Source organism: Diceros bicornis, chromosome 8 (assembly GCF_020826845.1).
Source record: "Diceros bicornis minor isolate mBicDic1 chromosome 8, mDicBic1.mat.cur, whole genome shotgun sequence".
Classification (NCBI taxonomy): Eukaryota; Metazoa; Chordata; class Mammalia; order Perissodactyla; family Rhinocerotidae; genus Diceros; species Diceros bicornis.
Window position 1 is genome coordinate 43,188,042 of NC_080747.1, and position 12,389 is coordinate 43,200,430.

At 34.0% G+C, this 12,389-nt stretch overlaps 1 protein-coding gene across 9 annotated transcripts in view; it reads right to left on the minus strand.

Annotated features, from left to right (window-relative positions):
* The window catches only part of CLOCK (clock circadian regulator), a 119,220-nt gene that overhangs the window by 39,154 nt on the left and 67,677 nt on the right, over positions 1-12,389 (minus strand). For 8 of the 9 annotated variants that reach the window (XM_058547109.1, XM_058547105.1, XM_058547108.1 and 5 more), the window contains 3 exons: positions 11,095-11,186; positions 5,827-5,916; positions 111-231 (listed from right to left, as the gene is read on the minus strand). In XM_058547109.1, coding sequence (XP_058403092.1) covers positions 111-231; positions 5,827-5,916; positions 11,095-11,186 — 303 coding nt within the window. Of the gene's footprint in view, positions 1-110; positions 232-5,826; positions 5,917-11,094; positions 11,187-12,389 lie in introns of those variants that run through there. The other variant, XM_058547111.1, reaches the window with a different exon arrangement.

Here is a 12,389-nt window from a genome sequence, read left to right on the forward strand (position 1 = left end):
ATGCTATGTGTTAATTTGGTTAAACATGTCTGCATTTGTCACAAACCTCCAAAAGTAAAGGATTACGCCACCAAACATATTTAACTTTTTGCTTAACAGTTACTACTTACATTTTAAATATTCGGGGGTTAATGAATCACTTTCCAGCAGATGGGTAGAGAGTATTTTATAAACCTCTGAATGTTCCCCCTCTGGGATAAAATTAAATATACTTTGATCCACAAGATCAGACTGAAAAAGAAATTTATACAAATAAAATAATTTTAGTAATTCAAGACACATTTATTTTAAAAGTATATAATCACTCTTAAAGCATCAGATAAGCATATGGTTAACTTTCAATTATCTGTAAAAACTGACAAATGTCAAGTTACAGAGCACAACTCAGGAAACAAGGTGAAAGAAGGTTAACATGACCTCTATGCCTCTGATATTAGTGTCATCAGGTCCATAATCAATATGAGACCTTGAAAGTCTGATAAATTATTTGAAAAGGTGAGTTTCACCAACTTTGAACACTTAAAATACAACAGGACTCAGAAAGTTGATTAGAAAATCTTTGGCTACAAGGTGTAGCCTTGCCATACATCCAAATCTCTAGTAAATTATGGTGGTATACACCACAACAAAGGACCAAAGGACTAGCTACAGGGTAAGTGAGGAGATTTGACTTTGGTGTTATTTCAATTGTCCAATGTGTCCTTTCTTTTTTATTTCATCGTTTCTAGCCATCTATCCTGTATCCCATTGTCAAAAAGCATTGATTTTAGCTAAGAAGAAAAAAAAAGGCAAGTAATATGTTAAGCACTATAAATCCTTGCTAAACTATGGCTTTAATTATGATTTATTAGTCAAAAATAATTTGACAAACATCAGGCTGCCTACAATGTGCCACGGCTGTGGAATCAAAAATGAGTAAGATAGTTCCTATCCTTAAGAACCAGTGACAACAAAACTTCAGTGACTTCACATTACCTACCAAATCCAGTCCCTTCCACCTGGTTTCTCTGCATTTTCAAACTGCTCTGTGGAATCGTGGGGATAGTGATATCTGAAGGAATGTGGAGATAGGGGTGGAGGACAAGGGAAGTGAAAAGAGATGTGAAGGCAGGGCTAATTGTCTTTCCCCCTGCATTCAACCAAAGCGGGTCCACTTTTAAATACTGTAAAGACTTTGTTAAAAACAAGACAAAAAAAAAAACAACCCCTCAAACGACAAAAAAAGAGAGCCACTGGGGATGGTGGGAGGTGAGAAAAGGGTGTTTTACTACTCTCTGTAGGAGCCAGCCATTCACACTCTTTCTTCCATCTTTTCTCTAGCCCTCAAAGTCCACCCCATGAAATGGAATATCCTTCCCCTCTCTCTCCACATATTTGTACCCTCCATCTTTCAAAGACTAGTTCAAATGATTTCCTTCAAAAAAGCACTCTCTTAACACCACAGTCTACAGTAAATAAAATTCCCTTAGTACTTATTACTCATACCATTCATTTCCCATAAAAAATATTTGTTAATTATACTTTAATGTCTATGTCCTGCTGCCCCATAAGTGAATAAAAGGTCCCTATCTCTTACACCTTTATCTCCCTCATTTCAAATCAAGGCACATTAACACTGTGCTTTGCATATAACATTTATTAGTAGAGTAAACGATTTTGAATTTATTTGATAAAAGCTTAAGGGGTAACCACACCAAAAATACATCTGTATTTTAATAAGGGATTTTTCTGCAAGTCTGAAAAGCCTCTAGAACAAAAGGAATAAACTGAAAATTCAGGCATAAATAACAAAAAAGGCTAGAAAACTGCCTTTTATTGACAAAGTATTAAAATATAGGCATTGATATTAATGTAAAAAAATCTTGACAGAAAAATAAGACAGTAATTTGAAGTAAGAACTAAACCTTTTATTTTGGAAATGATTGTAGTTTTCTATTATTATTTATTCTTACTGACAATTTCTTCTACTATTTCAATAAATTATGATTTGACCCATGGTACCCTCGCTTTTCCATCTATAAATTTATATCCATAGAGAAAAGCATATGAATGGCTAGTACAGAGAACGGTATGGTCACAAGCACTGCTCGTCCCATTCTGCTTCCTCTGACACTTGATAATCTAGAGCATCAGAGTCAACAGGCAACTAATTAATTAATTAACAAATGTGTCAAACTTTCCATTAACCACTACTTTTTAAATCTCTAAATGAAGCTGATCATACTTGATGTTGCCGTACCATCCAATCAGTTCCCAAACACAATTTGAAGGAAAGAAAAGGAAATGGCAGCTATCTGGATCCTTTTATCTCCCTCAATCATTTTCATGAAGCAGAAATGTAAATCCTGCTGATTGTTATATGACATAAATCAACAGCCTTTCTGATTTTTCTACATTAGGTCAACACGACCATGGAAATTATTAACTATTATCTTTTCCCTCAGGTAGACAACCGACAGTTAAACAAATAACTGCTGTAGAGAATAGTTGTTTAAAAGGGGTTGAAAGACCCTCCCCCAAAATGTCAAATATATGTTGGATATAACATGTTTTTAAACAACTGTGTTCCTTGTAACAGTTATTAGTAGAGTAAACGATTTTGTACAGGCATAAGGAACAAAAATTGTGGCCCTATCAAATAAGCTTTCATAATCATTAGGTAACTATTCAAAAAAGTCTAAATCATATTTCTGCATACTACATTTATGCCCGGTACAGACTATACTAACTTTCTTAAAACACATTTGTGTTTATATTTCCAAATTCCCAGATTAAGGAGAGTAGAAAAGGGAAGGCTAATCTAGTATCTTAATTGTGGCACTTGTAGTCCTGGACTCTGTTAGGCTGTAACATGGCTCATCATCTTCCCTATATTACATGGTTACAAATTTAATATACTCTGTCTCAGGAACACATTTAAGCAAGTGTGAAGAAACCACTCCAAAGTTGTAAAATTTTACAAATTTTAAGTTCTCAGTAAAGTAAGAGACCCAACTTTATGTCTTGGCACTTCCACTAAATTATTCCACAATTACGTCCAATTTCTCTGGGTTTCATATTTGCTGGTAACATAAAGGAGCTGGGTTCAGGATGTCTAAAATCTCTTCTGGCACTGAGGTGGTATGATCCTATAATTTTGTCATAGAAAGCCAGATCAGGAGAAAAAAAATCCATAAATTTCCTTTTCCTGATTATTAGCCACAAACAGGTTAAAATGTGCCTAAATTTAAATTTTATAAGTATGAAGTGACAAAGTTAAGAAAACTTTTGTTGTTGTTGTTGTTGTTGTTTTGCAGGACCTACAGAATCAGTCTTGTAATTCTATAGTCAGATTTTAAATTTAAATTTAAAAATTTTAAGTCATATTGACCACTGATTAAGATGGCAAGTTTTAATTTCTCAACGGAACTGAATTATAAACACTAAAGCCTAAGTTAAGGATTTGCTAATGTTTCTTTCCTTCTGGGAAACAGCCATAACTCTATTTTAGACAAAAAGGCATGTATATTAAAACACAAAGGAAGGAATACCATTGTTCTAAACCTTTTGTTTAGCATCTGTTACAGTTTAATTATTAATGACAACCCAAAACAGAAAATCACATATTTTGTTCCTTACTGTGTTTGATCCCAAACAATTATTATTTTCTCAAAACACACTTGTGTTTATGTTTTCAAACCATCAAATAACATATAATTCAGCAGTGTCAGTGACGTGAAGGAAAGTATCCACAGTAACTGGAGAGCAGCAAAAAATTCTTTTAATAAAGGATACTACTGACTCAGTATGAAATGAAATGGGTCTACTGGACCAGCAGAAATCTCCTCTGCCCAAAACTTCACCTGCCAGTCTACAGGCTCTGGCTGACACAAACAATTAAAAAGATCCAGAAGGTGTTAATAATAGACGAAACTGGATATGGGGCATATGGGAACTTTCTGTACTATCTTCTAGATTTTTCTGTAAATCTAAAAACCGTTCTAAAATAAAAAGTTAAAAAAAAAATCCAAGAGGGAATGGCAAGGCAAAGAGGGTTTTCATCGAGGGGGTGATGTTAATGATCAAACACTTGGATCCCAACTAGATCTATTATAGACGTTACCTATTTCAAAATGCAATTAAATATTCCCTCACAATTAAAGACCCAACACCAGTGTGCTATTATGAAGGAACTTTTAAAACACCCACATCAAATAGTCTACTCATTTTCATATATTCAATAAATAATTACTGACTGTCCTCTAAGAAACTAGCTAGCCCATGTGGATACAGAGATAAAGCCCCTGCACTTAAGAAGCTTACACCTACCATAATTATAAAAAATAAACAGAAAATTACAATTCACTCTAAGTGTCATAATGGCTGATGGCAGTATGTATAAGGTACCATGAGAACAGAGACGAAGGGCATCTAATTCTGAATGGAGTTCAAAGAAAGTGCCCAAGAAGCAGGCTTTTAAAAAGTGTGACCTCACTGCAAATGATGCTCTGATTATGACTAAATTAAAGATTATATAGTTTCTATAAATACATAACCGAAAGAAAACCAATACAATTGTATGTGGTTTAAAAATATATAATTATACCATTATTTAAATTACTTAATCTTATCTTAATTGTATCTTAATCCTATAAAGAGTTTCTTTTCCTGGGTTTTTTTACTATGTAAATATTTTTTAAAACAGAGTTGCCCAGAAAATTCAGTTAATCAGTCTGTCCTTTTCTCTGCTATTTACATGTTGCTATAATCTCACTGTTTACTCTTAAACAATTTTTAGATGTTAGGCTAATCACCTACTATTTGACTTGACTCGAAAAGAAAGCCCCTAGGAAAGCAGTAAAGCCAAGTCATTTTCTGTGTGACCCAAAGAAATTAGCAAATTACTTACTGTCTGGCTTTCAGTAAGAAATGATGCTTTTAGAATCTGGCCTTTTAAGCGTAGAGTCCACTCTTTTTATAAAGTGTGAAGTAGCAGAGTAATCAGAAGGAGATGCTGCTTTTCAACATCTCTTGAAAGAGACCTTTACAGAACAGTTTACTTCGTAATGTCATCAATTTTCCAGACATGAGCATTTTAAGAGTAATTTATAAGTAACTTCAGAATATTTACACTACAAACCCCCTCTTAGATAGGAACATTACATATTAAATAAAAACTTTAAATTCATAAAAACTGTCAATTGCAACAGAGCACCTAGCACAGTGTCTGGCACAGAGTAAATGTTCAATAAGTATATGTTGAATAAAACAGCAAACACATAATTCATATATTCACCATCCTAATCAAAATTATACAATTCTTTTCTAATTCTCTATCCTTTTGGTCATATTGATAACAAATGGAATAAGGCCATTATAACGTTATCAATTCATGCCACAGAGCACGAAAGTTCTGTATCTATTATTTTTAGTGTTCTTATAGGTGATTCTTTTGAGAAAATTATTTAGGAATTCCTCTAGCTGCAACAAATTATCTCAGTAGAAAATTAGTTATTCTCAAGATATTCTTAGTGATTTAGCAACATCTTCACCAGGCTGATTAAAAAGGAAACACTGAAAATTCAGCATCAGAATAAAGAGGGCAGGAAGAACAGAGGCTGGATAAAGTGGTTGTTGACTATTTAATTATTATCGATTAGAGTCATGACTGACCTGAGAAATCACAGCCGTGCTAAAACATAGACATATTTAGAGCTCTCATCCCCACTCTAACCATCGTTCAACACTCTCTGGAGATCCACTTCCAAGTGCTTTAGAACGTTTAAAATAGGCATTAAATAAAACAGGCATTATATAAGAAAGAGATCATAGCATTTTTATACTCACTGGTAAATGCTCAAGTAATGAAGTTACACTCTCAGACACATATATTATGCTTCCATCTGTCATGATTGCTAAAAAAAAACCATCAAGAGCCTGAAATTAAACATAATGGTCAGTTAAATGAAAAGAAAAAAGTATTTCACAGGACAGAAATAAAAATCTAACTAATATAAATGACAAAGGACTTAATGTGGAAATTTCCAGAGCACTGTCAAAATGCTAGCTTTTCCTCCTTTACAATACCTTAGTATAAATCTTAATATATTATCTTTGCGCATTTTAAAATGCTCTGGAAAAAAATTACTCTATGGCCATCTATTGGACAGTTGGTTTCTAAAAGATAGAGACTTAATGCTCTATCTTTATCCTATGTATATTACATGAAGACGGCCTTATTTGAAGATGCTAATACCTCCGAAGCACACGTGCCATAAATAATACGTCTTTGGCACACAAAAGAATACATTATCACCTTTTGATTATATTAACAGAGAGGTGTATGATTGAAGTACAGGAAGATACATGGGGAATAAAGTGAAAAGGAAATTAGGCTGAAAAAGTAGGCTGAGGTCAGATCACGAAAGGCCTTGAATACCAGGTTAAGACATAAGGATTTCGTTCAAGAGTAGTCTGGAAGCAGTGTGTAAAATGGATTTAGAGGAGAAAGAGAATTAAGTTAGGAAAATCTCAGTGGCTTCTGGAATAGTCAGGGGAGTTAACAAGGATCTGAATGAAATTAGTAGCAGTAAGAATAGAGAAGAAAGAATGTAGGCAAGTATTGAGAAATGTGAAGCTAGAGTTCAGGGAAGAAGCCAGTGCAGGGGATACAAGACTTAATAATAAAGCAATCCTGTAATTTATATATTACAAAGTATTTTCATTTGAGACTCCTAGGCACAGAAGTGACAGCTGAAGAAATGACATCTGCAAAAGAGAGAAGCATACCAAAGATAAATCCTGGAGGAATTATCTACACATGGGGATGAGGAGGAGGAAAGTGCCAGAGAAAATGACAGAGAAGATAGAATACACTATCAGTCAAGGAAGTCAGTGAAAGAGAGAATGACAAGGTGAGCGAGGAGGAAAGAGGGATGGTTCAATGTAAAATGAGATCAAACAGGATATGGAATAAGAAAACGGGAAATGAATTTTGGTGACTTTCAAAAGAGTTATGTGAATAGGAAGGTGAGTCAGACTACAATGAGTTTAGAGATAAGAGGATGATCAGAAGGCCACTATAAACCACTCTTTTATGAACTTTAGAAGCCAAGAAAGGAGAAAGGACAAGTTTTAAGGGGATCAAGTATCAAGGGAAGGCATTAAAAAAAAAGTAACTGAAGTATATTTACAGGCTGAGGAAAAGAAGATTCAGTGGAAAAGATGTTGAAGATATACAGAAGGAAAGATATACCATAAGAGGAATTTCTCTTCTCCTATCAAAACAGTTATCATACTAAATTCAAATTTCTTGTTTAATTATAGGGCTCTCTCACAGGATAGCAATCTCTGGTAAGAACCATACATATGTTCTTCAACGTCGTATTTGCAGCACCTAGCATATATGTGGCACATGGCAGATAAAAAATACTTGTAGTAAATAATTTACGGACCTGGGAGTTACAGCAATCTACCTCTAATTCTAAGTAATTGTTAAGTATATGTTGAATGTATGGAAAAAGGCACCCTCCACCTCCCCTTCTACTGGGGGAGAGATCTGGGTATCAGAAAGAACTTATTTTGAATAGATGCCTATCTTCTAGAATGGCCAGACAAACCCATTCTTGGCTAAAGTAGGGGGAGGGGGTGAAAACCTTATAATTTAAGACAATTCATGAAATTATTTTTACAAAAACTCCTTAGTATAATAATACCATTATTATTATTTCATAAGGAACAAGGTCAAAATGATGTTAAGAGGAACATGCTTTTTTCATGTAAAGCTAGATTGTGTCACCTTTGAAAGCAAATTAACATTTACTATGATGATTACTATTTGCTCTTAGGATACTTGCTAGGAATTGGGGTGCAGCTCTTTTCTGTGAAGAGAATGAACTGTAATCAGAACTCTTAATGACTTAATTTCACTCCTAGAACCAGAGCCTGCCCTTTCCTCTCTCAAAACAGGCAAAGCCTAAGCAGAGAAAGCCTTCTACCAGCATCTCACCAGTCTTAACACAAGAAAGGACTCAGGGCCCAGACGTCTTTGGAAGTGGAAGGATGTAATTTCCCAAGCAGGTAGGTGGTTACACCAAAAACTAAAGGGGCCTTGAGGAGGAAGATAAGAGAGATGTGGAAGACAGAGCAGGACATCCTCCTCCCGAAGAAGACTGTGAAACTTATCCCTTCCCCACATTGCATGATACAAGGGAAAGGGTTCATTAGTTAAAACTTGTCTTGTTAAAGCTTGTCTTCCTATTTGATATCTACTTGACCTGCAAAAAAAGGACTGTGAAAACCTTCATTGTTTAGTGAGTATTTAACCTGGGGAAGTCCGTAATGGAAGTTCTAGGGAGGACGACAGTACCTCCTTGGGGATCTATATCTAAGATGAGGCTGACAGGGGACTAGCCCTTCTCTTGTAGATTACTGGAGAGAGCTGCTGGCTGCCAAGAGGAAAGAACTACATACTAGAAGAGGACTTCACATAGAGATAACATTATACAGAGGTCTGGGTAGGCTAAATTGCCCTGATTTCCTTGACTACTCTCAACCTCCCCCAAAGATAGCAAGGAATATTCTTCAGGCAACAGAGACAAGGGGGAGAGGGACAGGTGGCAATGGAGGAATAGAGAGAGACAGCCAACACATAAGGTGTAAGTGAATTTTAAGATCTCAGTCCCAGTTCTTCCATTAATTAGCTATCTGACATTGGAAAAGTTACAACTTCTCTGGTCCTCATCCATAAAATGAAGAGGTTGAGCTGAATGATCTAATCTCTTCTACTAGCAGCTCTAACATTCCAAGATAGAGCCTACATCTGAAATTCTGCTAAAAATGTTATCTGGACTGCCTATCTGTAATCTGATTAACATGACTACCCAACAGTAACACAACTAGGTTAACAGGACCCAGATTGCAATATATACACACATTTAAACATATTTTTCTTGTATCTTGCACATGTCTTGGCATATTAATGTTAGAATGTATATTTACTTAGTAGTTGTAAATACTCACTAAAAATCAAAAATATGCTTGACATATTAAAAATAAATAAATGTAACCCTTTTTAGAAATGTAATCTTAAAAGCTGTGAGGATAATCATGAGACAACTAATTTTCTATTTTCAAAAATTTTAACGTTTAAGTTTTCTCTGTTGTATATTATAAATAATATTATAATCTCTAGAATCTTTGATTTATTTATTTTTGATACTTATCTAAGTATGTACTACATGTGCCTTGGCAAATAAAAGAAATCTGTCCATTGTTAAGAAAAACTTGAAGACAATGCTTTTCTGTTTAGCTTATTAGTGAACAGGTAATTTACCTTCATTAAAGTTATTAATAAATGAGTATAGATATTATACCAATTTAGGAATTTATAAGAAATTTTTCATACCAATAAAGCAGGGTAAGTAGTTTATGACTGACACAGATCTTATTAAACCATTGCACTGAGAATATAATCATAAAATAAAAATTAAAGAGTGATTAAATGAGTTATTTCCTTTTTCTGTTGTAGACATTAGCATTTGTGTACCATTTCATAAACACATTATTTATATCTAAAGGGATAATTTTGGACAATGTCAAACTACTTTTTAGAGGAAAAAAATTTTAACAAAATTAGGAACTATTATTTGGTTTATAACTTAAGTGCCCCCTAATTTAAAGAGCTAATTGCTGGTTACTAAACTAAGTTCTATGCCATGGCTAGCTTTCACTGACAAGAAGTTTCACGAGCGGCAGTGTGCACAGGGGTTGAGGCCATGGGGATTAGTCTACCTGCAATGAATCCTACATGAGCTGCTTACTAACTGTGTTACTTTGGGCAAGTTTCATAATCCCTTTGTTCCTTGATTTCCTCACCTGGAAGTAAGAAAGGGATACTAATAGTATCTACTTCATAAGATTACTCAGTGAGGACTCACTGAGTTATTATGTAAAAAGCACTCAGTTATTTTTCAGATTTTAAGCACAGGTTTAAACATATAATGTATACTCCAACAAATTTTCATATGGTAACATTTCTGCTGAATATATAAAGACTTAATTAATCCAGTAAATTAACAGTTCCATCTAAAGTATAAGTAGAAAAATAACTCATTAATTTGCAAAATACTCTGTGTTGCTTCAGACTTTAGTCAATATACAAAGACACTTGAGACATGGCCATTACATATACATACATGACACAGATAAAGCTTAAGGTCTAAAATAATAGACCCAAGCAAACAGAATAAGAGATGTCAATTATTTAACAATCTCTAAATCCCCACCTCAATTGCTTTGCTGTACTCCTATGTCTACTTTCTGTTATGTATGTATTTTTCTTGTCCTTAACTGTTACCACCAACGTATATCACTCCTATTTCCTTTTTTCTATAAGTTTTCATGGAAATTTGATACTCAACTCCGTGTACTTTGTGTGCAAAGCTGTTACCTGTATTATTCTAATAGAAAACAATAAAAAAGTAGAGAAATAAAATTGACAGGTATGAATGACTCAAAATTTTTGTGGATTTTATAATTGATTGTATGAGGTATTTTTTCCATTATAAGCAAGTATGCTCTGAATTGTTTTCAAAAATAATTGTCACAGAACTTTTACTTATTTCCTTTTAAAAGTCTTTACTTGAATAAGAAGAGTGGCCTTTCAATGTGTATTTCATTGTTTTAATATTTTTAGAGTACTTCATTTATTATCATTTTATGTTGTGTTTAGGTAGATTTTAATTTGTTAAAAAAATCCTGTCTAGTAAGATACATTTCATAATAATATTTAACATGTGATGAATAATACATATTATTCTTCATTTGAATGTTGTTAATGTGGTCTCAGATAGAGAAACTTGGTAGCTATAGGTTTCTTTTACTAAGCCTCTCAAAAATTCAGATAATATTAAAAACATGAAAATTTGGTATTACTTTACCACATAGTACTATTTCCTTACAATACTTAACAATTTTAACTGAAGATACAGTTTATTGATTCACAATGAATTAAGACTTTTCAATATTAAATTGTTAAAACTATACTAAAATTAGTCACCCCTGTGATTTCTTTTCTGAGGAAAATAAAACTTCAAAAAGTAAATCTGGACATACCTCTAACATTAACTGTGTAAACTCTTCATTACTAAGGAATGTGGGTTTCCAGTCCTGTCGAATTTCACTAGCATCTGACTGTGCAGTGATTTCTGTAAACAGATTATTTAACACATTAGTGGCATACTCCAAACACAGGGTGAGGGGAAGGGGCGGTACAAAAGTCCTACAAGTTGCCTTTTCTCCTCCTACTCTAAGTAAAGATGAGAACCATAGGTAATAACATTTGTTGGTCTAGGTAGGTATCAGGAGGTCCACGTTTCGGTAGGACGAAATATTTGAGCTAATGTGGTAAGTTATCTCCTTGGACTTGGTCTCTTGGAAATACTAGTCTCTGGTTTTTCTCTGGGGAGCTTTGATAGCCTATGTTGCTCACAGGTCTGAGATTGCTTCCTTGTTGCTCACAGGTCTGAGATTGCTTCCTCCTTGACACAATGACCAAAAAAGATTCAGAACAAGCAGATTAGATCAAGCATTATGAAGAAATTCTTTTTCCTCTTCCCTTCCTTGACATTTAAATGGTAGAACCTCGAGCAGACATAAGGACACGAGCCTGGAGGAAAGGAGCCAAGGAGGTCAGTCACTCTGCTTTCAACAAAGAAGACTTTAGGCCTGCCTACTGCCTGACAGAAAGATTCCTCCCAGTCTGAGGTGCTCTACTCTTAATTAACCAAGGAAATTAAATTAAGATTTTGGGCAAAACCGTTATAGTAATAATCCCAGAGTGATTTTGCTTAGTGTCCTCTTGCACGTTTTCTTTGTGGTAGGGACTGGTCAAAAATTTGGAGATCCCTGGCTTGGGGCACACATTTTAACACTATTATTATAGTTTATTTTGCAATATACTTCTAATGGACTTAGTTATGAGAAAGCTATTCATAAATGATGAAACCTAAACTATTTAGGTAATAAATGTTTTTACATTTTTAAATGCAGACATATTAAAACAACCAGGCAAAACAAAAATCAATGTTATAGATTTTACTCTACAAAATATACTCTACTTGGCAGTGAAAAGTATGGACTAAGTTATTTTAATTTTTCTATATAAATATATAGAGATATATATATATATAGCATATTAAAGTGACACTCAAAATTTTGCATATTGGAAATGCGTGTACTAGAATATGAAGAGTAACTTAAGAAGTCTAGCTACTAACTCTGTGGAATATAGTCATGCTTTTCAAATTCACATCAATTATACACAGTGAGAAAAAAAAGATTTAAATCCACAAGCAAATCCCATCAAGTTCAGTTAAATACAGACTTATTTTAGAGTAATAAGTATATAA